The sequence below is a fragment of the Macrotis lagotis genome, chromosome 2 (assembly GCF_037893015.1).
Source record: "Macrotis lagotis isolate mMagLag1 chromosome 2, bilby.v1.9.chrom.fasta, whole genome shotgun sequence".
Classification (NCBI taxonomy): Eukaryota; Metazoa; Chordata; class Mammalia; order Peramelemorphia; family Peramelidae; genus Macrotis; species Macrotis lagotis.
In genome coordinates, this window is record NC_133659.1 from 23,832,364 (window position 1) to 23,857,556 (window position 25,193).

The 25,193-nt window shown below is 51.9% G+C and overlaps 1 protein-coding gene across 1 annotated transcript; it reads left to right on the forward strand.

The window, feature by feature from the left end:
- On the forward strand, positions 1–25,193 carry DHCR24 (24-dehydrocholesterol reductase). The gene is given in 10 exon segments (XM_074221346.1): positions 1–274; positions 276–326; positions 8,734–8,889; positions 9,623–9,728; positions 12,724–12,842; positions 13,320–13,583; positions 18,244–18,387; positions 19,547–19,744; positions 21,458–21,636; positions 22,449–25,193. Coding segments are annotated over 10 exon segments (1,551 nt in total). The 5' UTR covers positions 1–94; the 3' UTR covers positions 22,603–25,193.

A 25,193-nucleotide genomic window follows, 5' to 3' on the forward strand; every position in this document is an offset into this window, starting at 1 on the left:
CTGGGCGGGCCGAGGACAGGGCGCGAGCCGCGCATTTAGGCCGCGTCCTCCCGAGCCGCGGCCCGCGCCGCCCGCCGCCGCCGCGCGCCCCGCCATGGAGCCGGCCGTGTCCCTGGCCGTGTGCGCGCTGCTCTTCCTGCTGTGGATCCGCGTGAAGGGGCTGGAGTTCGTGCTGATCCACCAGCGCTGGGTCTTCGTCTGCCTCTTCCTGCTGCCGCTGTCCCTCATCTTCGACATCTACTACTACCTGCGCGCCTGGGTGGTGTTCCGTCTCAAACAGCGCGCCGCGGCAGCACCTGCAGCGCGTGCGGGACATCCAGAAGCAGGTGGGCCGCCCCCGCGCCCGCCCCCCGGGTGCCCCCTGCCCGCCGCCGGGTGCCCCCTGCCCGCCCCCGGGTTCCCCCTGCCCGCCCCCGGGTGCCCACCTGCCCGTCCCCGGGTGCCCCCTGCCCGCCTCCCGGGTGCCCCCTGCCCGCCCCCGAGTGCCCACTGCCCGTCCCCCGGGTGCCCACCTGCCCGCCCCCCGGGTGCCCCCTGCCCGCCCCCCGGGTGCCCACTGCCCGCCCCCCGGGTGCCCACTGCCTGCCTTATGTGCCCCGCCCCACCGGGTGCCCCCTGCCCGCCCCCCGAGTGCCCACTGCCCGCCCCCCGGGTGCCCACTGCCCGCCCCCCGGGTGCCCCCTGCCCGCCCCCGGGTGCCCACTGCCCGCCCCCGGGTGCGCACTGCCTGCCTTATGTGCCCCGCCCACCGGGTGCCCATTGCCCCGCCCCACCGGTTGCCCACTGCCTGCCCCCGTGCCCACCCCTCACCTCATGGGCCTGCATGTGTTCTCTCTACCCACTGCGCCGCCCTGCTTTCTTGCCCTCCACCTTATGGGATCCCTCCCTCCCCTCCCCAGCTCATGGGCCCACCCTCTCCCCCATTTGCCCCCCCCCCGCACCTGCCTCCTTCCTCTGCCCCCCACCTTATGCATGTGCCAGTCCGCTCCCGCGGCTTGCCCCCTCCTCCGCAGTGATGCCCGCCTTGCTCTGCCTACATTGGGCACCTCCTTTCTGGTACTTGGACACTCCACCTGGTCCAAACCCTTCTCTCCTCCCTGAGGAACGCAGGAGGCTCTCCCCCCCACTTCCCGTGTGTTCCTCTCTCCTCCCTCCGGGTGAGATGCCCAGGTACCTACACCCCCCCCATTTCCCTCTACTTTGGGAGGGGGGACAGGTGGGGGCAGATGCAGAAGCCCAGCAGGAGGAGGGAGAATCCAGATGCGGCAGGGCGCTGGGAAGCAGGGTCTTCTCTCTTCTCCCCCCGGGGCCCCCAGGGCCCTTACTACTTCAGGGCCAAGTTAAAGCCCAAGTGGCCTTGGGATGGGGGGGCGGGGGGCCTCTGAGTTTCTTTACCAAGGCCTCTGAACTGCGTCAGGGAGCAGGGTGGTCTGAAGGTGACCAGGGTTCTCCTGCCACTGAGTCACCATGGACTATGACCTTGGACCAGTCACTGCTGCTCTCTGGCCTCTCTTCACTCATCCAAAGAAGGAGTGAGTGGGTTGGCGCATCTTGCAGCGAGTTGGGTATCTAGGTCCTTGACCACCGAGAGCCTTGCTGAGGGTGCTGTGGAGGGGGAGGAGGAGAGGCTCAAAGGCCCAGGGACAGAGGACTCCGAGAGTTTTTCAAGGATGAAAGGGATGTTGACATATTCCTTCCTCCCTCCTGTAGCTGGGCCTTCTCTATGCTAGGGGAGGGTAGGCCGCGGCGAGGACAGTGCATGAGCGGGCAGGAGCCCCCCAGAAGGGAAGGCTGCAGCGGGCCCCTGGCTCCGGAGGCTCCGTTCCTCCAGCACCTCTGGTATATTTTGAGCTAACACGTCTCACAGCTTCTGAGGAGAGAGGCCCAGCGCCTCTGGTGCCCTTGGGGGATGAGCTGGGTGAAGGCCTTGGCCTGTCCTTGTAGGCTTGTGCCATTCGCAGGGACTGCTTACTTACTCCTGTCTCTCTGACCCTCAGAGCCCCAGTGGGCTGTAAAGGTTGGGGAAACTGTGATGGCCTTCTTGATCAGGGCTCACCCTCCTTTGGGTTTTTGGCTCCACCACATGACTCTGGACACATCACTCGCCTCAGATGAAGTTGCAGAGAAGGTGCTGAGCTGCTTTGGTGGAGGGGGTTTCCTCACCTGGGACTTTCCAGTAGCATTGAAATCACATTGGCCCTTCTGATGACTCTTTGTATAGGAGAGGCAATTTAGCCTAGAGTCTGGAGAACTGGGCTCAGGGCTGGGAAGACCTGGGTTCAAGTCAGAGGCAGCTGCTCAGGGAGCTCCAATGTGGCCTCAGATGCATCCTAGCTGTGTGACCCTGAGCGAGTCACTTAATCTGTTTGTCTCAGTTTCCTCAATTGTTAAATGGCGATCATAATAGCACTTAGCTCCCAGAATTGGGTTGTGGTGAGGAAGAAATGAAGTCATGATTGTAAAGCAAATGAGCAGTGGCCAGCCTGCAGTGGGTGCTTGGAATTATGGAGTGAATGATTAAGAAGTGTTTGCCGATGGATGGATTAATTGAGGAATGTAGTGTTTGGGCCTAGAAGGAACTTCGACTTTTCTCTCCAAACCCTGTCACTTACTTGGAGAAACAAAGGTTGAGGAAAGGAGAAGGGTTTGGCCAGGGACCCCTACTAAGGGTGACAGGTGCTTTTTGTTCACTCCCACCTTCTCAACCTGCTCCTATTGGCAGCCTCTGGAGGGCACCTAGCTCTGTCTTTAGCATGAGAAGGGGAAAGTGATGCAGAAGAATGAGAGGGCCAGGCCAGCCCCCAAAAGCTTGGCACTGTGGATGGTGCCCCAGGTACAAGGCCCTGAAGCTCAAGTTTTTGCCAGGTCCTCAAGGGACTGTAACTACTCACTGTAACCACTCACTGTGGTTACACCTCACCTGGGCCCTAGTGCTGGCTCCACAGGATGGACCCCCAGCCACTGCTCTTTGGAAGGTTTTATGACCAAGGCCCCGCCTTGGGCAGGAGTGTTAGCTTGGCACAGGGCTTATTGATGGATTGGCTAATCCTAGCCCTAGGCTGGGTGGCCTTGCTGGCTTCCCTTTAAAATGGGCTGTTCTTGCTGATTCCCTTCCCCCAAACCTTGTGTAGCTCAGAGGAGATCAGAAGGAGAGGGCCTTGGGGACATAGAGACACAAAAGGAGCAGCTCCTGCCCCTGTGGAAGGTCTTCATGGGGCCTCAGAGGCTGCCTGGTTCAGCCCCTCATTTAACAGGAAAGGAAATTGAGGCCCAGTGAGCACTAGGGCCTGAGTCTTAAGTTCAGGTCTCTCTCCATGTTCTTAATTTGGGGAAATGGGAAAAGAATAAAGCTTTTAAACAGGACCTACCACGGACCAAGCCCTGGGCCTTATACATGTAGCCACATTTGTCCATCTCCTACTCTGATGTAGGTATTGATGTGATTGATCCCCATTTTACAGTTGAGGAAACTTGAGGCAGAGGTTAAGTGACTTTCTCAAGATCACACAACTAGTAAGTGTCTGAGGCTGCATTTGAACTCAGGTCCTCCTGACTCCAGGCCTGGCTGACATTCTACCCTCTGTGTCACCAAATTCGCATTAATTTATATTTATTTATTTATTTTTAACTCCTACCTGTGACGTCATCTTTCTGGATGAGCCAAAGGGATATCAGAGGTAGGCTTTGAACCTAGTGACAGTTTATCTCTGCTTCATTGGCTATGGGGAAATGACCTTGGACTTTGGCGTTAGCCAGTCCTCCCAGGACATCACTAGCTGGCCCTATGGGAGCCCTGCCCAGGAGACATTGGTCAGGATTTCCAGCCAGGGCCACCGAGGAAAGCCCTTGCTCAGGAAGCCAAGATCCACCCACATCTGTCAGAAGGAGCCCTGGTTTTACTTGTACTTTGCATCTGATCCAACCCCTCTGAACTCCCAAGCCAGAGTCCTTCCTATCTGCATCCCTTGCCCCACTGGGGAACCGAAGCAGCCCTAGAGGAGAAAGGGTAGAGGTGAGATGCAGGAATGAAGCTGTTTGTGAAGAGCTGCCCACCTCCGTGGAGGGCATTCCCAAGAAAAATGAGCCCTCAGCTTAGTCAACCACTCCCTCTTTTCACCCAAGTGGAAATGACTTAGATTCCACAGATGACATAACAAGATTTGAACTCAGGGCCTCTGACTACGGTCACAGGGCAGATGATCAGGACACTTGCCTTACCCTGGGGGCAGATCAGGAACCCCTAGCAAATTGGATGATCCTTGGGCCAGTGTAGGACCAACCCAAGCTGAGGAGGAACTGAGCAGATAGGGATCAGTATCTACCAGAGATTATTTCAGTATTTCAGATTTTGTCTGAGCTCAGACAGAAGAGATCCCTCTGAGGTCACCCAGCTCCCCCCCGGAGGGGGTCAGTGCGAGGGCCCAGATTTCATGGTGGCTGGCTGGCTAGATGGGTGAGTGGCAGAGACTTGTGCCAGTCCACCAGCCCTGGGCCCGAGCTGGCTTGTCCTGGGGGGACAAGGAAAGGCCAAATGTGTTTTACTCAGTGCTGGAGTTATTCTCTTTCTCTTTCTGGCTTGTTCCCTCTTCTGTTAGGCCAAGGATTGTTCTATTTTTTGTTCTTGCATCACCAGATTCTGGCACATAGTAGGCTTTTAATAATTGCCCAACCACTAAACACTAGGAATGCAAATAAAATGGTCAAGCTGAGTCCCCCCCCCCCAAGGACCCATTGAGATGGGATCATCTAGATGGAGGGAGGGGTTGACCAAGGAGGAATATTGTGGTCTGAAGAGTCCCTGACATGTTCCCCTCTTCCATTCTGGGATTGGGGACTTCTCAGACTGTGGGTGATACTATAATGCTCTGGAAGAGAACCTGGAGAAGCAGCTGAGGAGAAGACAGGGATTCCCATTTCTCTGGTTTTGGAAGGTTTACAAATCACCATCTGCATAGCAGCTCTGGATTACCATCAGCCTTTGATTTCAACCCTGTTACTTCTCACCTGGGCGACTTTGAGCTTGCCGGATCCCATCTCTGAGTCTCAGTTTCCTTCTTTGTAAAAGAAGGGGATGAAAAACTTGATCATGACGATCTAATCTCTTCAGGATCAGGAAACAGGCTCAGAAAATTAAAGTGGCTTGTCCCAGAGAAAAGGTTTTGTTAAACTAAGAAATGGGATTCAAAATCCGATTTGTTGGTTTTTTTCTCTTCTTTTTTTTTTCTCTCTTCTAAATATTAGGTTTCCTGGAAAAAATAGACTTGATCTAACCTGTAACAATAGGTGTGAATTGGGTTGGCAAGTAAATAAATGGAGTAGGTGGAGGTTCGGTTCAATTATCTCTCGGTTAAACCACCCTCCTGGCCTGGCTGCCCTCAGGCAAGGAGGGGGAGGCGGTGGAGTAAATGGAGTAGTAAATTCAGAGAATTGATTTGATAAGGCAGCCCCACCCCTCTTGGATTTTGGGGATGAGATTTGGGAACCTCTGATCAGGGTGCCCCGTCCTACTAAACTCCCAAGTCCTGAGCCCCCAACTTTGCTCTGACCTCCTAGCTTTGTGTCTCTCCCTGGATTCTGAGATCAGCTGCCACTGAGACTGCTCCTGTAACTTCTCTCTTGTTCTTGTGGGATGCCCAAGGGTGACATTCCCTCCAAATAAACCAAGAGGAACTCCCTCCCCCCCAAACTCATTCAGAGGACCTGGGTTCAACTCCTGTCTGGTGCTTACTGATTATGTGACCTTGGATATACCACTTAAACAGTACTCATTTCCTCCTTTGGAGAGTGAGGAGGTTAGACTAATTAGACTTTCAACTTTGATCTCTCCTCCATATGTTTTCATAAACGGGGTCCTCTACTTGGAGTGCCCTTCTCCCCCATCTCAGCTGCTCAGATGCCTTGACTTCTCAGACTGCTTCTTCCCAAAGATGTCCTGGATGGGAACAGAACTCTCTCCCTTTTCAAATTAGCTCATCTATCCTTGTTGTAAATGTTGTGTCTCCTCTCATTAGAATGTAGTCTTGAGGTCCTTGCTGTCAAGGAGTTGTTCTAATGGGGGCGTCAATAGGTGAATAATCAGAGGCACCCAGGCTATTTATGAGTAGAGGGAAAGCACTGGCAGCCCAGTTGACCGAAAGGCTGTTGCACTAGGTGGGAGGATGGAAGGATCTTAAGTTATCATCCAGTTCCACCTCCATGTGGAATTGGAATTTCCTTTTCTAGAGAGGGGAGGTGAACTCAAGGCCAGATCTCTTAACTCTAGATCTGGGTTCCTTTCTGTGCTGGAGGTCCCCAGGTGAGACTATCATCTCATCCCCTCAGGAAACCTCCTGAGAACATTGTCAGTTTAACAGGTGCTTTCTGAGTTTTATACAATGTGTTCCTTAGAACAATCCTATTATTTCCACTTGGCCATTGAGCAAACTAAGGTTCCCAGAATTCAGGTGAATTACTCAGGGTCACACAGCTAGTGTCTACAACCTCCCATTCCAGTGCTCTATCCACCAACCACTTGCAGAATTGGCAATAAACATCACCTGCTGTGTTTGAGGACTGTACTGAAAGCTGAGGATACAAATAAGAAAAAAGAAAGACAATCCTTCCCTCAAGGAATTTACAGTCTATTGGACGATACAAAAGGAAAGTGAAGGAGGGGGCACCATGACGGACTGGTGGACTGGTTGTGGGCTCGTGATGTTGGTAGAATCAGAGACCACATAGAGTAGCTGATGAGAAATGGAATGTTGAAGGTCAAGGCCCCATGCTTTGGCCAGCCCTGCCGCAGGTGCTCACTCAGTCCTCAGATCATTTACAGGCCTCTCTGCCCCTTGTGTCCTGCGGGTGAGGGAATGGAAGGAGGAGGGGAGCAAGACCTTCATGTGCTGGATTGGATTATCACTTTCCCTGTTAAGTCTTAGTTAACTCTTCTGTAGAATGAGGGTGTTGGATTGGAGGGTCTCTAGGATCTCTCCCATTGTCCATCCTCTGCTTCGCTCTGAGCTGTGGAGACCACTTCTGTGAGACTGACATGTGAGAGGGTTTCTTCTGTGAGACTGACATGTGAGAGGGTTTCTTCTGTGAGACTGATATCCTCCTCCTCCTCCTCCTGTGCTTGCCCAGGCCCTGCCCAGCCTACCTTGGGGCTGAGAGCAAAGCCAGTCTGCAGAGTTGGAAGCACCTGAGAGATGATGTGAGTCGGTGAAGTCTTTTTGACTCTTTCATAGGTGACTCTAAGTTGCAGATGAGTGATAGGAAACAGCTGAGGTGACCTAATGGAGAAAGTGGGGCTGGGGGAAGGGAGTCCCTCTGAGACACCCAATTAAGACCATCCCTAAGAGAGGGGGCTCGTATCAAACAGCTCTAGTTTCTTTTGCTCAACAGGAAGTGGAAAGGGCATGAAATTTTGAGTTAAAGTCTTGCTTCAAATCCTAGTTCTGCCTTGTGGGGCTTTGGACAGGTCATCCCATTTCTCTTCTTCCTATTTGTAAAATGAGGGGGTTGTATTTGATGATCACTTCCAGCTGTAGTCAGCTCACTAGAGAAGATTCACATTTCTGGTTCGCCTGCCCTGATAGATCTATCAGGATTTCCATGATAAGCACCTCTCACGGGACCAGTCCCAGAGGGAGGTTAACCAAGTCTGAGACATGGACCCTGCTTTTACAATCCAGGAAATCCTAGAGAGGTAGATTTCTAAAGAGGTTGGAAAGAAAATACTTTTAACAGTGAGAGCTGTGTGAAAGGGGAATTGCCTGGCTTGGGCAGTAAGTTGGGAATTTACCTTCTCCACTTTTTGGGTATGTCTCAGAAGAGATGGCTGTCCAGCCCCAGGATCCTGAATCTTTAGGCAGAAAGTTCTATTTTCAGGGTTTAACCAGGCAATTTCACTAGAATGGAGATTGCTGGGGGGTGGGGGATACCAGGGGTTTGGGAGCTCAGAAGCAGATAAAACTCCCACTTTGCTGCAGTCCATTGCCTCTATAGTAAGGGGAAAAAGTGGTTCTTGGATTCTGTTCTTTTTTAGGGTGAAACTTGGGGTTCTACGTTTAACTTGGCCAGGTAGATGACCTAAGGCAGACTTCCACCATCCCTGGGCTTATGTGGAAGGGATTTTTTTTTGGGGGGGGGGAAGGAATGGGACTAACTTGTAATTTCATCAGTGTGGGGAATTCCTAAGGAACTTTGCCCTCTCCTTCCTAAGGTGGGTTTCCATCCTCCTGGTAGAGGGCACATTATTACCCCAGGACTCAGAAAATATCTTTGGTTTTTTCCTTCTGCAGTTCACTACAAACAAAGCTCAGACTTTCTACCCCCCCCCCCCATACCTACAATGTACCGCCTTTGTCCCATCCCCAGTCACAAGCCCCTAGTTTTCTTCTAGTCACCACCATCTGCCTGAAACTCTTGCTCCCATCTCCTGGTGCCCTCTCCTGCCTCTAGTTGATCTGATGTTTCTTGTCCTTGTGAATGGGCTCCTTGCCATCAAAGAATGGAAGCTCCTAGTGGTCAGGCCTTGCTTTTGTTGGTTTTATTTTGAAATTATCTCTCATGCTAGGCCAGCATTTGATGAATTAGGGATGAAATAAATGTTTTTGGATTGATTGTTTAGAAAGGTCCCTGGGTCATCAGTGTAGAGCCCTGCCTGAGGGGATGCTTTGGCCAGCCCTCCCTGCAGCAGGTGCCCACTGAGTCCTCAGATCATTTACAGGCCTCTCTGCCCCTTGTGTCCTGCAGGTGAGGGAATGGAAGGAGGAGGGGAGCAAGACCTTCATGTGCACAGGCCGGCCAGGCTGGCTCACGGTGTCGCTGCGGGTCGGGAAGTACAAGAAAACCCACAAAAACATCATGATCAATCTGATGGATATCTTGGAAGTGGACACCAAGCGGCAGGTGAGTGGCCCTGAGCTCCAATGGGCAGAGTGGGGGGGGAGTGGGAGTAGAGATCCCTGGGCCTTCAGCAAGCGGGTAAGGAGGAGAGTTTACAAGCAGTCTGTTCTCTGTCTCATCTGAGAATTTAATAAGGAAATTCATGATTCCCTAGCTCCTTTGTGGGGCAATTTCCACCCGCCTTCACACTCATTGTTTCTGGGCCCTGTCAAAACCTGGGCACTGGGCAGGACTGTAATTATTCCCATTTTACAGGCAGGAAACAGACTGCGAGAAAGTAAGGGCCAGACTTGGAGCTTTAAGACTTAGAAGAGACTTCAGCTGGCTGGAGTCCAGCCCTCTTAAGGTGGGAAAGAGGGAGGCACTCCTCCAGAGTCCGAATCTTTGCAAGCAGACCTGAGGCTTCTGGAGACCTTGGGGCATTTTCTCGTTATGGGTTGCTTCTGTCCTTCTGGGCAGGGGGTAGTGCTCCTAGAGGCAGCTAGAACATAAGAGGATGAAGGCTGGATCCTTTCTAGTCAGAAAGACCCGAGGTCAACTCTAGTCTCAGATATTTTGCCAGATGTGGGAACCTATTTATTTGCCTCAGTTTCCTCAGCTGTCAAATGGGGATAGGACTAGCACCTACCCCTCAGGGCTGTTGAGAGGATCAAATGAGGTCTTTGTAAAACTTTTGCCCCAGGTCTGGCACCTCTACCCCATTCACAATGTCTCTTTTTTTTCTTTTCTTACTAAGATTGTCTCTGTGGAGCCTTTGGTCACCATGGGTCAGGTGACAGCTCTGTTGAATTCTGTCGGCTGGACTCTGCCTGTTCTCCCAGAGTTGGATGACCTCACAGTAGGTGAGGTGGTGCTGTCTGGAGTGGGAATGGGGGCCCTCTGGGGCTAGGAGCCCCTGAGATGGTAGATGAGGGAGGGTAGAGATGGGATCTTCTGGGACCCCAGCCTGCTCCATCCCAGATGAGCCAGACGGGACCTGTAGAAGTGGCCTGTCAGTAAAATGAAACTGGCCTTGCTTCTGAGCTCCCCCCAAAGAGAGGAACACAGGGAGGAGGGGGCGGAGTGGAGGGAGAAGGCCCCTCAGGAAGCTGGGCAAGACAGTGGACCGGCCCACTTCTACTTGGCTGCCACTCAGGTGACCTCACGTCCCTAAATGTTTTCCCCTTGATAAAACAAGGGGACTGGACTGTTGGGCTGGGGGGGGGGGGGGGGGGCAGAGCTCAAGGAAAGGCCCAAACTCGGCCTCCTCATTTAATGGATGAGAAAATGGCAACCCATTGGTTCAGAGTGACCTGTTGTGGGGTCTGGACCCAGGTCCTGGGGGGTACCACGTACTGCTCTGGTGAAGAGAAGGACTTAGAGCTGGGGGAGAGGGTCCTCGGGCCTCACTCTGCCTCTCCAGCCTTAGTTTCCTCATCTGCAAAATGAGGGGTTGAGATGAGATGATGTAGCTCTGGGCCTGTGATGTCTGGGGGCATTGGAGAGGCGTCAGTGATGGAGGTGTAGACCGGAGACATGGTCCAAGGTACACTTGTTGAGGACGAGAGGATCCATGGCAGTGAAAAGGATGGAGACACAGATACCCAGACAGTTCTCCGTCCACCCACAGTTCCAGGGATAGGAGAAGGGGTCTTCGGAGACTGAGGGCCGATCACACGGATGGGAGGAGACCCAGGATTGAGCCAGCCACTGGCAGACGAGTGGAAGGAGAGGAGGGGCTGCTGAATGAGCCCCAGAAACCCTAGAATGAGGTCTGAGCAAGTGTTTGGTGGGAGCTGGAGACCTTTGGGGCAGCCTTCCAGTAGAGGCCCTGACGCCAGATTGACGTGGTGGCCTTGGGGGTGAGTGGGATCAGGATGCTGCTGTCCCTGGCAGGCGAGGTGGTGCTATTGAGCAGATGGTAGTTCTGACCTGGAGCCAAGGCCAGGGCTTCAGTTAGCATCTTGAGTTCCTCTCTTGTCTAAAGCAGGGGACCCAATGGTGGAGGGTCCTCAAGCCTCTCCCCTTTCTCCTGCAAACTCACTTTCCTTATGTGTGAAAGGAGGGGGCTAAACTAGCTCCTGGAGACCTTTCAGGCCCAGAGCCCCGGCTGTGCCAGAAGTGGGGAAGCCTGTGAGGAACAGTGTTGGGCCTTCCCCATGGCCGTGCTTGAGCCATAGCAACCAGTCATCTCTTACCAGGTGTCCCCTTGACCGAGGACCTGGTGATGACTGTAATCTAAATAGCAAGCCAGGACAGGTGGACCGGGGAAGAGGGGGACCAGGAAGGAGTTTGAGGCAGATAGGTGCCTTCTCCAGGAGCCTGGCTATGGCTGGGACGAGTCCCTGAGCCCAGGGCCCATTGGAGGGGGTGGGGGAAGCGAGAGCTTTCCAGTCGAGGATTCTTGCAGCTCTGTGTGTGTGTGTGTGTGTGTGTGTGTGAACACGTGTGTCTGCACATGTGCCTGTATACAGAGTGTCTCTGGTTAGAAAGGAGAAGCCATCTGTGCCTCAGCTCTGGGCCAAGGGACGAGCCGGCAGAGAGATGTGGGGAGTGTGAAGTCAGAGCCTCCCCCTCCCTCTAACCAGAGGGTGGAGGCATCGCAAATAGTGACATTTTTCCTCTGTTCCTGGGGCTCTTCCTCCAGTATGTCTGGGAGCCTCAGTTTCCTTATTTAGAGAATGGGAATGATGATAGCTCCTTATTCTGGTGGTTGTGAGGATTATATAATGAGAGGCAAAGCCTCGGAACCCTGAACAACCTTCAATACTGGGTTGTATTTTGTATAGAGATGATTCATGATCTGTGATACACGTGTGTACACATGTCTGTGCTGTGTTGGTGTGTTGACTCCTGAAGGCAGGGCTGCTTTTGTATCCCTAGTCACTGTGGTAAGCCCAGAAGAAATTCTTGTGGCTTTTTTTTTGTGGTTATACTTATCAGTGTATTTTAATAGCTTGTCTAGGTGGCATTTTCCACTTCTAATGTCCTTCCCTTTCAACAACTCAGAGATAAGCCCACTTTGAAGATAAGGAAACTGAGGCTGAGCTAGGGTAGAGGGTGTGGGACTGCCAGGGCCAGGGGTGGGTCCTGCTTCACAGGCTTAGTTGTTCTAGTTACTCCTCCGAGCCAGACCCTTCTTAGCCCTCTTTAATAGATGAAAAGACTGAGGCCTCGGTGGTAGTGATGCTCCTGAGCCATGCTTCTTTCCCTCCTAGCACCCACATTGTCTCATGGGTTTCTTGTGAGTCAAGTCTCCCTGCCCAGATGGATCTTCACCATTTTTTGTATGTTCTGGATTTTTCTCAGAATCAGTCTAATTTTTAAAGGCATAAAATGTATAGGACGACAAGGAAATCAACCATAGCAAATTAGTTATCAGAATGCTAAGAGCCTCCGTTCTGGAGGAGTTAGACTTGGATGACAGCACACAAGAGAGAATGATCCAGAGGTCTTAGTGCTACAGGTGTAGTGAAGAGCAATCCAAAAGGTTAGATATTTCAGTCAGAGATTTGGGGCCAGGACTGGGCCAATTGCTTGATCTTTGGCAAATCACTTAGGGTCCTTGAGCCTTGGTTTCCTCATGTGTGTAATGGGATGGTTGAACCAGAGCTGAGAATTCAGTAGGATGAGCCTGCTGACTGCTCACACCCCTAAGATCTGTAGCATTAGATGGGGTCGTTGTCTGACCGCCTAGGTCAGACCATCCAGTCCGATCCACCCACAAGATGGGGGGAGTGAAGGGTGGAACCAGAGGAACGCCCGGTCCCAAGCTTCCTAGCATTGCAGGCTCCCTGGCACTTCCCCCAGCCTCTGGAGAGAAGGGCTCGGGCCTGAGACGCATCTCTCTCCATTCAGGAGGCCTGATCATGGGCACCGGGATCGAGTCCTCATCCCATAGGTTCGGGTTGTTCCAACACATCTGTACAGCCTATGAGCTGATTCTATCCGATGGGAGCTTCGTGCGATGTACCCCGGTAAGGAGAGGGATGGGAAAGGATGAGATTGGGGGAGCGGAGAGGAAGGAGGGGGAGACTGGAGATGGAAGGGGGGAGCAGCGAGTCAGTGTGGATGACAGGGACCATCCCAGGGTCTCCACCTCTCATGCTGCTCACCCCAGTTGCACATTGGCCATGGGGAGACAAAGGTGGGGGATGGTCTCAAAACTGGATGATGGGAAGAATAGGCCTTTGCCAATTTAACCATGAGTAAGGCATGCTAGGAATGCAAAGATAAATTGAAAAGCCGCCCTTCCCTCAGGGACCTGCCCCCCCCCCCCCCCCCCCCCCCCCCCCCACCAGTCATCGTCAATGGCTTTGAGCCCACCTGTCTAGACAGGCGCTGGGAACCAGTAGAGGTGAAAGGCAGTCCCTCTCCTCAAGGAGCTTGCACTCTAGTGGGGGGGGACAACCCCCCACATGGTCTCAGGAAATGTTTGTGACCCTGCATTGCAGACGGAGAACTCGGACCTGTTCTATGCCGTGCCCTGGTCCTGCGGCACCCTGGGCTTCCTGGTCGCTGCAGAGATCCGGATCATCCCTGCCAAGAAGTACGTGAAGCTGCGGCTGGAGCCGGTGCGCGGCCTGAAAGAGATCTGCGCCAAGTTCGCGGAGGAGTCCCAGAGGAAGGAGAACGACTTTGTGGAAGGCCTGCTGTACTCCTTGGAGGAGGCGGTCATCATGACGGGAGTGATGACGGACGATGTGGAGCCGGGCAAGGTAGGGGGAGTCAGGGAGCCGGCGGAGTGCCAGTCTGAACTCCATAGTGCCTATGGCTTACAAGGTTTTTCTATTCCTGAGCCTCGGTTTCCCAATATGTAAACAAGGTTGTCAGACTAGGGATTTTTTCATGCACCTTCCAGTTCTGATGTCCTAAGAGCTGGGCCTTCCCTGAGAACGTCAATCTCCCTTGTACTTGTGAAACATGGAGAAGGAAGAGAGCAGGGAGTGGTGGGCTTGTGTCTACCGAGAGGAATATTTGTGTGTGAGGGTGTGTCTGTGCATCTGGGCGTCTGCGTGTGGGCTCCTGCATGGTGTGAGGCGGCTGAGGACTAGCCGATTCTCTGACTTGCCTGGGGTGTGGCTGCCCCAGAGAACCAGGCTAGGTCTTGGATGTTAACTTGGATGTTAACTGACTTTGGCGGAGGTGGTCAAGATAATCAAAGAAACCAGAACATAAAGCTGATTCTCTAATGAAAGACTCCCCACTGCAGCCCAGGACAGGGACCGGCAGGGCCTCGGAGCCTCACGGACAAGAAGCTCTCCAGGCCAGGGCTTGGGGAAGGTTTACTGGCCGAGGGTCTTGTGCCCAGCTGGGAAGTCCATGGTGACACCCATGGGGTTCGGAGGCCTCCTGCACAAGGCCTGTTGGGGAGGGGACCAGTTGGGCCACATTCTCGCCTGCTTAGGCAAGACCTCTGAGAGTGAGGCTGGGCCCTTGGGGTCCTCCTCAGTTGGGCCCCTCTCAGGGTGGCCGTCGGGAGCCTCTGGTGGATGCCTGGGTCCCCGAGGGACACGGCTGCTTCTGTGGGAGAGGCTGAGGCAGCCGGTAGCTGCAAATACAAAGCCTTTATTAAGTCCCTGCTGTGTGCTTCATCTCATTTGAGATGCTACTGCAATGGAACGGTAGAAGCCAGGACACTTGGGAAGCTGAGTGAATGGTGGAGACCACAGACAGAGGGATGCCAGGAGGAGGGGCAGCAGCTGGAGGCTCAGGTGATGGGGCAGAGCCTGGGGAGCAGGGAGCACCCTGAGGTGTTCAGAGACCCAGGACATGGTGGGGAAGAGAAACAATGGAGGCCAGAGCCGGAGTCTGGAGAGGCTCCCTGGCCTCTTACAGCAGGATTAGGGGGAGGGGAAGGGCATCGGTCCTCAGGCCGAGCAGGTGCTGGGTAGGGACAGTGTGTACATCCAGGGGTCCGCTCTCCCGAAGCCTATACAGATTCTGGCTGGGGAGAACTGGTGGGACTATTAAAGTTCATTAACCCACATTTCTCTGATTCACTGGCAAGGCAAGGCCTGAAGCCAAGGTCATCAGTCTCCCGGCAGCCACCAGCTCAGAAATGTCCCCTCCTTTGTCGACCTGCCCAGCCCCCGCCAACCTCGTCCCACCAGTCTCGGAAGCAGGGAGACAAACAAGGACCGGCATTCTTTGCCGCTGACTCAGCATCTGGCAGGGATTGCTGGTGGCGTGTTAGCAAACCACTCTGCGCAGGGTGTGCAAGTTGTAGCGGAGGCAAAGGTCATGGGAGGGGGTGGAGGGGTGGTGGTGGTGGTGGTGGTGACAGCCGGCTTTACACTGGACTCAGGCTGGGGCCATTCCCGTGTTGTGTTTGGCTTCTCTGGGATGGGGGCAGAAGGGTGGGATGGACTTGGCACAACCTCCTCTCTAGATGGAGCCTGAGAAGCTCAAATGTTAGAGCTTGGGGCTGGGGGGAAGGGGGCTTAGAACGGGGATGGCAGTGCTCCGAGAGGTCTTAGAACAGGGGGTATCAGGGCTAGGAGAGACCTTTGAATGGGGAAGGGGTCTTAGAATGGGGGTATCAGGGACAGGAAGGGCCTTAGAACAGGGGATGTCAGGGCTAGGAGGGGCCTTTGAACAGGGGGTGCCAGAGCTGAATGGAACTTTAAGGGTACGCAGACCAGAACGCTACGTCCCAGTCTCAACTGTTTGATTTGGAAGGGACCTTTAGGGGCCTCCCAGGTGCCAGAGTCCTCTTTTTACCTAAGAAGAAGCAGATGCAGAGAGATTAAGACACTGGGCGGCAAGCTTTTTGTTCCCCCGTCCTGGGGCCAAGCTGCAGTGCCTCCCTCGGAGAGTCTCGGTGTAGCTGGTTAAGGGAACTCTCAGACTGCCTTGTTCTCTTCTGACCAGTGGCTGGCGACCAGCCCTGGTGGGTGCTGCCCAGGCCAGGGAGAGCCCAGTGCTGATCAGGAGAGCCGGCCTCCTAGGGAGGCCATGGGGAGGCTTCCTTCCTGCCGGGAGCTGAGGTCAGAGGGACGACCCAGTGTGGATGATAAGAGCTGGAAGGTCTCAGTGGATTATCAGGCACCTCAACAACCTAGCAGAAGCAGCAAGTACTAGATTTGGAGGCAGAACACCTGAGTTGGGGCCTCAGTTTCTCCATCTTTCAAATAATTGATGAGTGACTTAGGAAGTCCACAAAGGATGGTCAAGGCAGACTCTGTCCTCAAGAAGCTTCCAGTTTAATGGGAAGACAAAGAGCCCTGGACAGACGAGCTCTAGAAGGAGTGAGCCAGGGTAATCTTAGAGGAGAAGCAGCACCTCAGAGAGGAGAGCCCCTTGGAGCTCCAGGTCTCACATGAGGACATGGGCTCAGAGAAGCCAAGCCACAGGCACTGGGCACCTGTGGGTGAGGGTCTGAGCTCTGCTTTGGCTCAGCTCTTCCAACCCCCAGCTCTCAACTATTCTACTGTACCATAACAGTGGCAAAAGAATTTAGGGATATAGTCCTTTCCTTTGTAATGGTGGCTGGTGTGACGCTACAGCATCTAGGCTGCAAACCATCTTCCTGCATTCAGATCTGATCTTACGACACTTTGTGGCTGGGTGATCCTGGGCAAGTCATTTCACCCTGTATATCGAAGTTTTCTCATCTATAAAATAAGTTAGAGAATGGAAAAGCCCAACATGGGGCCATGACTGAAGCAACTGAACAACAACAGAATTCTTTTGAAATGATAATAAAAATTAGAATTTGTAATTGCAGTCATATTAACTGGTGCTTTGAGGTTTGCAAAGGTGTGTGTGTGTGTGTGTGTGTGTGTGTGTGTAAGATCTCATTCCCATCTGTTTTGTTTTGGTTTTTACAAGGCAATGGGGTTAAGTGACTTGCCCAAGGTCACACTGCTAGGTCATTATTAAGTGTCTGAGGCTGGATTTGAACTCAGTCCTCCTGACTCCAGGGCAGGTGCTCTATCCACTGTGCCACCTAGCTGCCCCATCTCATTCCTGTTCCTTGGGATTCTCAGCTAGCTCGAACTTGGTGGTCTCTACAATCATGTTCAACCCATCTCAAGAGCAGCAACACTGTCATGACTCCTTCATTCTATTGACTAGGGATTGAGCTCTGCCTATTTCTGAAGTCGTGGCCTGGCTATTGTGGGAGACACAGAGAACCCAGCCAGGTCTAATATCCATGTAGGAGAGATAAAGGGTAGAGGGTCTTAAGAAACCCTGCCCAGCCTCGAGGGTCTCTGTGGACAGAAGTGTGGACCTCAGTCCTCAGGAATCTTTCAGACTTTGTCCCCCGTTCACCCCAAATATACATTGGCCCATGTAGATCCTCATGATTCCTCTTGCATCACTGTCCCCAAATGACTGTTTATGTCAGATCAATTTGCATTGACTTGAGGGTGTATATGCTTCCCCTGGAGGACATCACTTCCTTGAGGATCAAGTGTCAGGCCCAGGTCCCTGGCACACTTTTGGCCTGGAATGTTGGCTTAACTCTTTCTTTCCTCCCTCCCTCCCTCCTTCTTCCCTCTCATTCTCTCTACCTTCCTTCCTTCCTCTCTCTCTCAGGCCACATTTCAACTCAGGTCCTCCTGACACCAAGGCAGGTGCTCTGTCCACTGTGCCATGTAGCTGCCCCCTTAACTGTTGAATTAAATGGACCTATTTGGAAGACAAAGGACGAAGTTGGTCTGCCGTTTCCTCCTGTGACCCCAGTAGTAGTTCTGGCAAGTTGTTGGGTAGTCTGTGGGAGTCAGCCCTGGACTGAATTGTTGAACCCAGCATTATTTTATAACTCAGATCCAAGCATCTACCAAGGGTGGTCCTCTTCTGGAGGCCCTGGGGGGAATCCCCTCAAGCAATTGGGGTCATCAGAGAATCTAGTAGGAGAGAGATAGGTGATGAAGATGCTCTGTTTCCTAACTCAAGGCAAGAGATAAGGAGCAGGAGAGATAGGTGGCTTCTGCTACTCCTCTCTTATTCACAGATAATCAAAGAAATTAAAAAGAGGTGGAAGAGAATCCCAGGTTACAGAATGTCAGAACAGGGATTGTCAGAACTGGAGGGGCCTGAGAACTAGGGACCTTGGAACAGGGAGTGTCTGGTCTGGGAGGAACCTTGCAACTCTTTGGTAGAACAATGGATAGAGTTAAAAGATGATCTCATTCAACTTTTCCCCTCATTTCATAGTTAGATCAACAGCCCCAGAGGCAGTGAATAACTTGGCCTAGGTTACATGATGTCGCCAGAGCTAGACCCCTTCTCTGATCCCGCTTTGAAAAGATGTCAAATGCCCCAAAGATACCAGGTCCATGTGTCCATCCCATTTTTAGCCTCCCCACCCCCTGATCCTCATGAATCTGTAGCTAACCTTTTGGGTTGCTTGTCTCTTCCTCCCTCCAGATGAACAGAATTGGGAATTACTACAAGCCCTGGTTTTTCAAGCATGTAGAAGAGTACCTAAAGAAAGACCAGAAGGGGCTAGAGTACATCCCCTTGCGCCACTATTACCATCGCCACACACGTAGCATCTTCTGGGAGCTCCAGGTAAGCTTTGGGACCCTAGCGCGGCTTTTGCCCCCCCCCCCCCCCGAATCTTCAGTAGAGAATGATTTTTTTTTTTTGCACTTGTCAAAAGAATTCCTCCTTTTCTTGGTGTTCACTTCTTGGATTCTTCCTTCTGAAGAAGTATTTCAGCAGGAACACTTCCCTTGGGAACCTCATCTTGAAGCTTTCATTTTTAATAGCTTAGAACCACACTTGGGGGCAGCTGGTGGCACAGTGGATAGAGTGCTGACCCGGGAATCAGAAGCACCTAAATTCATATCCGGCCTCAAGATATTTAATAATTACTTATCTGTGTGACCTTGGACAAGTCACTTAACCCCATTGCCTAACCAAGAAAAAATAACCACTCAGATTTTTGGGCCACCCCAATAATCATCTTTGAGGAGATGGATGGACTGGGATTAGTTTTGTTACCTCAACAGACTGGAATGAGGGAGTGAATTTACCAGGATCAGTTTTATGGAGAATAAAGTCAATGTAAGTCTGAAAAAAATGGGAATAGTATGAGGAGCTAGGGAGTGGGGAAAATAACAAAGGGTCTTACTGGACCACAGATTTGCCGAGCAACCCCCAAAACATTGTCATCTTCCTCTGTGAAGACGGGCATTGGATCCATCATCCTGGTGGGTATTGTCCTAATCAGATTGTGCGTGACACTCTTCTGGTCATCCTATATATTTCTTTTAGGTTTTTGCAAGGCAAACGGGGTTAAGTGGCTTGCCCAAGGCCACATAGCTAGGTAATTATTAAGTGTCTGAGACCAGATTTGAACCCAGGTACTCCTGACTCCAGGGCTGGTGCTTTATCCACTGCACCACCTAGCCGCCCCTAGTCATTCTACATTTCTAAAATGTCTCCTATGTGCCAGAATAACAGAAACAAGAAGTTTAGGCTAGTGAAGAGAAGGTTTGGGATGTGGCCACATCTTCAGTTGGCCAAAGGGTCATCATACGGGAAATCCCTAGCAGAGAGCCAGAACCTGAGGCACAAGTGGGAGGGCTAGGTTCCCCTTCATGTGATGAAGATCCTGTCCTGGATGTCTGCTGCTCTGGGAATGCCTTCACCCCATGGGAGGGCTGGCTGGGGTCCCTCCTAGCACTGAAGTGTACCCTAATCCCACCTGTCTTTCCTGTTTCAGGACATCATTCCCTTTGGCAACAATCCTATCTTCCGCTACCTCTTTGGCTGGCTGGTGCCTCCCAAGATCTCCCTGCTGAAGTTGACTCAAGGTGAAACCCTGCGTAAACTGTACGAACAGCATCATGTGGTGCAGGACATGCTGGTCCCCATGAAGGTGCTGGAGAGGGCCATCCAGACCTTCCATAATGACCTCCACGTAAGCTGTCCGCCCCTAACCGCATGCCTTCAACCCCAGGGTAGTCCTGGCTGCTCTTAAACAAGCAACGCCCCCTGGGGGCCTGCGTGGGAAAAGATAGACCAGCCGATAATTGTCCATAACTATACAGTGCATTCCCAATGTGATTCCCACAGCATTGCAGGGAGGAGGGCAGGCCAGGGCAGGGATCTTACAGATCAGGAAATAGAGTGGCTAAGTAAGGCAACAGCCAGATGCTTCTCCCTGGGTCTGTCTTCTGATGCCACATCTGTTTACTGACCCAATCCTTCCATGGTATCTGGGGTCTCTTCTGGGCCTGACATTCCAGGAATCCCATATCAGAAGAGCCGAGAATCCTGGAGCTGAAAAGACTTCTGGGGGCCATTTAGACTAAACTTCATATTTTACAGTTGAGAAAACTGAGACCTATAAAGGTTTACTAGCTCAAGGTCATATAGTCAGTCACTATGCAATGGCTAAGCTCCTGTTCTGTGCCAGGCCCTGAATTCATCATCGGGCCTACAAAGAAAGGCGAGGACAGAGTCTTCTCTCAAGGAGCTTTATATTTTAAAGGGAAAAATAGCATGCAGACATTTTCTGAATGAACAAAGTAGATCCACAATAAATTGGAGATATTCAACCTAGGGAAGGGAATCAAGAAAAACTCCTTCTAAATGGTGAGATTTTAGGCTCTGCCTTGAAGAAAGCCAGGGAACAGAGATGAGGGAGAGACATGGGATATGTGCCCAGGTAGGGGCACAGTTAGAGAAGGCACTCAGGATCAGGAAATAAAGAGTCTTGTTTGAGGAACAATGGGGTGGGGGTGGGGGTCCCAGTGTCAAGAATATGGTGCAGGGTTTGGAGTGAGAGGCCAGGTTAGGTAGGACCTGGAATACCAAACAGAAGGTTTTATATTTGATCTTGGAGGTGATGAGAAGCCATTGGAGTTTATTGAATAAGGAGATAACAAAGTCAGTCATGAGCCCAGTTTTACAACTTGAGTGGAGAATGAATTTGAATCAAGAGAGACTTGAGGCAGAGGAACCAACCATCAGCCTGTTTCAAAAGTCTAGGGTTGATGTTGAGACTGTATCACTTCAAGGTGAGGGAAGAGGGCTTGCCTCAAGGTGATGGCAGCATCAAAAGATAGCAGGAAAATATATGAGGGGTAGACTCAACAGGCCTTGGCAACAGATTGGACATGAAGAATGAGAGAAAGGGAGGGGTTGAGGATGAGACTTGGGTTGGGAATCTGGAGCCTCTATAGGAACAGGGAATGAAGGTGGGGAGAAAAATGAAGAGTTCAGTTTTAGACATACAGAGTTTGAAATGCCAGTGGGTTACCATGTTCAAGGTGTCAGCAATCTTAAGATGCAAAAGTGAAGCCCAACAGGTTAATTTGAGAATCGTAGAGATTTTTGTTGAATCCACTGTTGCTGATGAATGGAAGTATAGAGGGAGAAGATGGACCAAGACAGAGCCTTGGGGGGCACCCACAGTTAGTGATAATGACTTAGAGGAAGATACAGCCAGGGAGACTGAGAAAGAGTGATCTCATAGTCAGGAGGAGAAGAACCACAACAAAGACAGTGTTTCAGAAATGTAGAGAAGGGATTTCAGGACCTGAGTCCCCTCTTTGCCACTCCCCAGGCCTCAGCTTCTTGGCTGGATGTGAGCAGGCAGCACTTGACCTTCCCCTTCTGTCCTGTGCAGGTTTATCCCATCTGGCTGTGCCCATTCATCTTGCCCAGCCAACCAGGCATGGTCCACCCCAAGGGGGATGAGACAGAGCTCTATGTGGACATTGGGGCCTATGGAGAACCGCAGGTGAAACATTTTGAAGCCAGGTCTTGCATGAGGCAGATGGAGAAGTTTGTCCGAAGTGTGCATGGGTGAGTAGTTTGGCATCATCTCAGAAACCTTACTGCTGCTAGGGTTGTGGGAGCCTGGGCCATCCAGGAGAGTATGGTGTGGGCAGGCTAGGAGCTTGGGTTAAAGAGAAGTCCAGGGGAGGGGGTATGCCTGCTGCCTGCTCACTTATCTGGAGTTCTGAGCAGTTCTGGGATGCTGTCATTTAGTGAAGAAGCCTTGCCCAAGTGTAGGGTTAGGGCAGTCAGTGCCAGCCCCTTAATGGAGAGCCCCTTCTGGTTAAGACTCCAAAGAGTTCCACCTAGAGGAAATGGTGGACCAACCCTGAATTTTCTGGGTGGTGCAGTGGTTAGAGTACCAGGCCTTGATACTGGAAGACCTGAGTTCAAATTCAACCTCAAGCTGTGGAACCCTGGGCAAATCAGTTAACCCTCTCTGTCTCAGTTTCCTTATCTGTGATGTCATGACAAGCACATGAATTGGATTTGAGTGAGGAGATATAATATAGCCTTTGTAGCAGCCATCTGGGTCCAGTGGCCAGATAGGAATCGGGACCACCTGAGTTGGCCCTGGATGTGAGGTAGTCAGGGTTAAATGACTTGCCTAAGGTCACACAGCTAGTAAAAATCAGGTTTCTGAGACTGGATTCAAACTCCCATCCTCCTTACTCCAAGGCCAGTGCTGTACCCACTGTGCTACCTAGCCATGATTATGAGACCAGCACCTCTCTACAGGTTGCTGGGAAGATCCAGGGAGATGATAATTATGATGCGCTTAGTGCAGGGTCTGGTCCTGAGCAGAAGCTCTAGAAATGCTTGTCCCATCACCCCTCTAGGTTCCAGATGTTGTATGCTGACTGCTACATGAACCGAGAGGAGTTCTGGGAGATGTTTGATGGCTCCCTGTACCACAAGCTTCGGAAGGAGCTGAACTGCCAGGATGCCTTCCCCGAGGTGTTTGATAAGATCTGTAAGGCTGCACGCCACTGAGTGTCTTTCCCTGCCCGGGGCAGGTTCCAGCTGCTCTGCCCACTTGTCCCACCTCCTCGAACTAGCCTTTCCTTATAATGCAAAGGACCCGCCTTGCCCTCTCAGCCCCTGCCAACCGACCTATGGAAAGTCCCCAAAGCCAGAGTGCCGTGAAAACACTTGGGATTGCCCCTGACCATTGCTACGAGGCTCAGGAAGGGGCCTGGTGGCCTCTGGGCAAGGGGCATTTCCAGCGACCCAGAGGAACTCCTGATGGCTGGGAGCTCCTTTGGCCAAAGTCAGCATCCCTCACTCACTTCCTCCCACCATCTTTCCAAGCGCGTTCTCACCCGGGCCTCCAGTGACAACAGAGGTCCTTCCACAGACCCCACTGTGGCCATGCCCAGCTCCAATAGGGATGGGCCAGCCATCAGTGCCTTGAATGTAGTGGGCACTTAATGCGGCTCTGGCTCCTGGCCTGGGAGGCTCCAATGTTGCTGGGGCACACTGGAGTGTGGCAGAACTTGGCACTCTCGATCCCTCCCAAAGCCTGTCATTGGCCCGGTGGAGGCCTTGTGGGTCCGTGCTGGCCTTGCCCGGGAGTCAGAAAGACAACCTAGATGTCTGAGGTGCTGGGGTGCACTTTGGGGTTGGGTGCCATGTGGCAGTACAACCCCAGCATGAAGTCAAACAACAGTATTATCTCACGGCTTCTCCAACCTTGAGTTGTCCCTCCTCTGCCCACTTCTTCAGAATAGCTGGTGATGGTTCATTTCAGTGCCTTAAAAAAATCCTAAGCCTGGCAAGAGCTTGGAAGGTTCTTGTCTCCCCTTCCCTGGGGAGATGACCCCTGCCAGAAGGTACCCTAACCCTCGGTCCTGATTTGTGACACTTCATCCTTATTTATGCAAAGCTCGTTTTAGGGGCTCCCTAGTACAAGAAGAATCCAGACTGGACAAGGCTAAACTGGACTGCAAGATCAGCTTGGGTTGTGCAAGCTGTGCCCAGGCCTTGGGAATGGTCATATGGCCTTTCTGGATGTCAGTGTCCCCATCTGCAAATCGAGGGCATTGGACCAGATGACCCCCTTTAGTTCTCCGTTTTTCAGAATTTCCTTTTCCCTAGGGTGGTGATGGCTGCACGAATTGCCTCATTATGTTGTTGGGGGACCAGCTTGACAGGATCCACTCACTTTTTCTTGGCTAAGTCACCACCAAAAGGGTTTGTGGTCAAGAAACCCAGAAATGTTGGCCACCTCTAGCTGTCCTAGCCAAAGGCTGGCCGGATTGAGGTGGCAAGTGGGTCCTTCTATGCCCGGGTCTGGTCTCTTTGCATTCTGCCGTGTGTCTTAATCATACGTTCTATGCATTGCTTAGGACGTTGGCACTCTTGTTGGAAAGGCATGACCTGGCCCCTCTGAGGACCTCTGCCTCATGGGCTGCTTGTTTCTTGCGTAAGCCAATGATTCTACTTACTGTAGAGGAGAGTTTACCAGTAAGAGCTGAACCCACACTAGTGACCCAGGCCTTGGCCCATCACCATCTGCCACCTGAAGCACACATGGGAAGAGGCTGGTGGCTGCCATGTCTACTGAGATGCGGTTACTCTCTTGAAACTCCACCAAGAAGTACAACTCAGCCAAGGTGACTGGAAGCTTCCAGGAGCCCTCAGATGTTGAGTCCATGTGGTATCTAGTTTGGGAGAGCAGTTTGTTTTTAACAATTTGCCTCAGGTTCCTTTTTCATCTCTGTGTAGCCCCCTGGTTGTCCTCAGATGAGTCATTTAGAGCATCTTCTGTAGTGTGAGCGAGTCAGAATTGGTGACCCCCTAAAGGTTCCTCCAGTACCACTGTTCTACAGTTGTTTCCTTCTAGTTTTGACATTGTCTGTTCTGTCATAGTCTCTATGAGACCTCTGACATCCTCTTTTCTCAGGCTCTTCCCAGCTTTGACACATTCTATACTCCAGGGTAGAGATATCAGACCTTGAGGCAGTGGGGCCCAAACCAGATTAAAATGTAATTGGGAAATAGTTAAGCAAGTAAATTAAAAAAAAAAAACAATGAAGATAATGTTAAGTTGTGGTTTTCTAAGTCAGTAATTCAAGTTCATGAATTGGGCACCACTGCTCCAATGGTCCAACCCTGACCTGTCTTTGCTCACCCATCTTGTTTCCATTCTGGTCTATTATTTTATGTTTTAAAATTTCCTTTTAACTATGACATTCTATTCTGTGATGTGTTATCTGGGAAGAAAACACCGCAACTTATTAAATTCATCGTGAGCCATCAATATTTGGGGCTTGAGGTGGAGTCCAGATTCAGGCCAGAAAGTGTGCATGTGAGGCTATGGCAGCCAAAGGAGGGGTCTGGAAACTCCTCCTTCTTGTGATTGGTGTAGGGAATTGAATTACTTTTGTGGCTACAAATGTGTAACTGAATTGTGGGGGAGGGTACTGCTTAGATTGTGGAGAGAAAGTGGGAGAGCTTGGGGGAGACCCCTCGGGGCCTGGGGAGCCCTGGTGAAGAAGCTGCGACTGTTCTTCCCATCTCCCCAATGTGTTTGTGTGGTTGTTGTCAAAATAAAATAACCCAGGAACCATATGGTGTCAGGT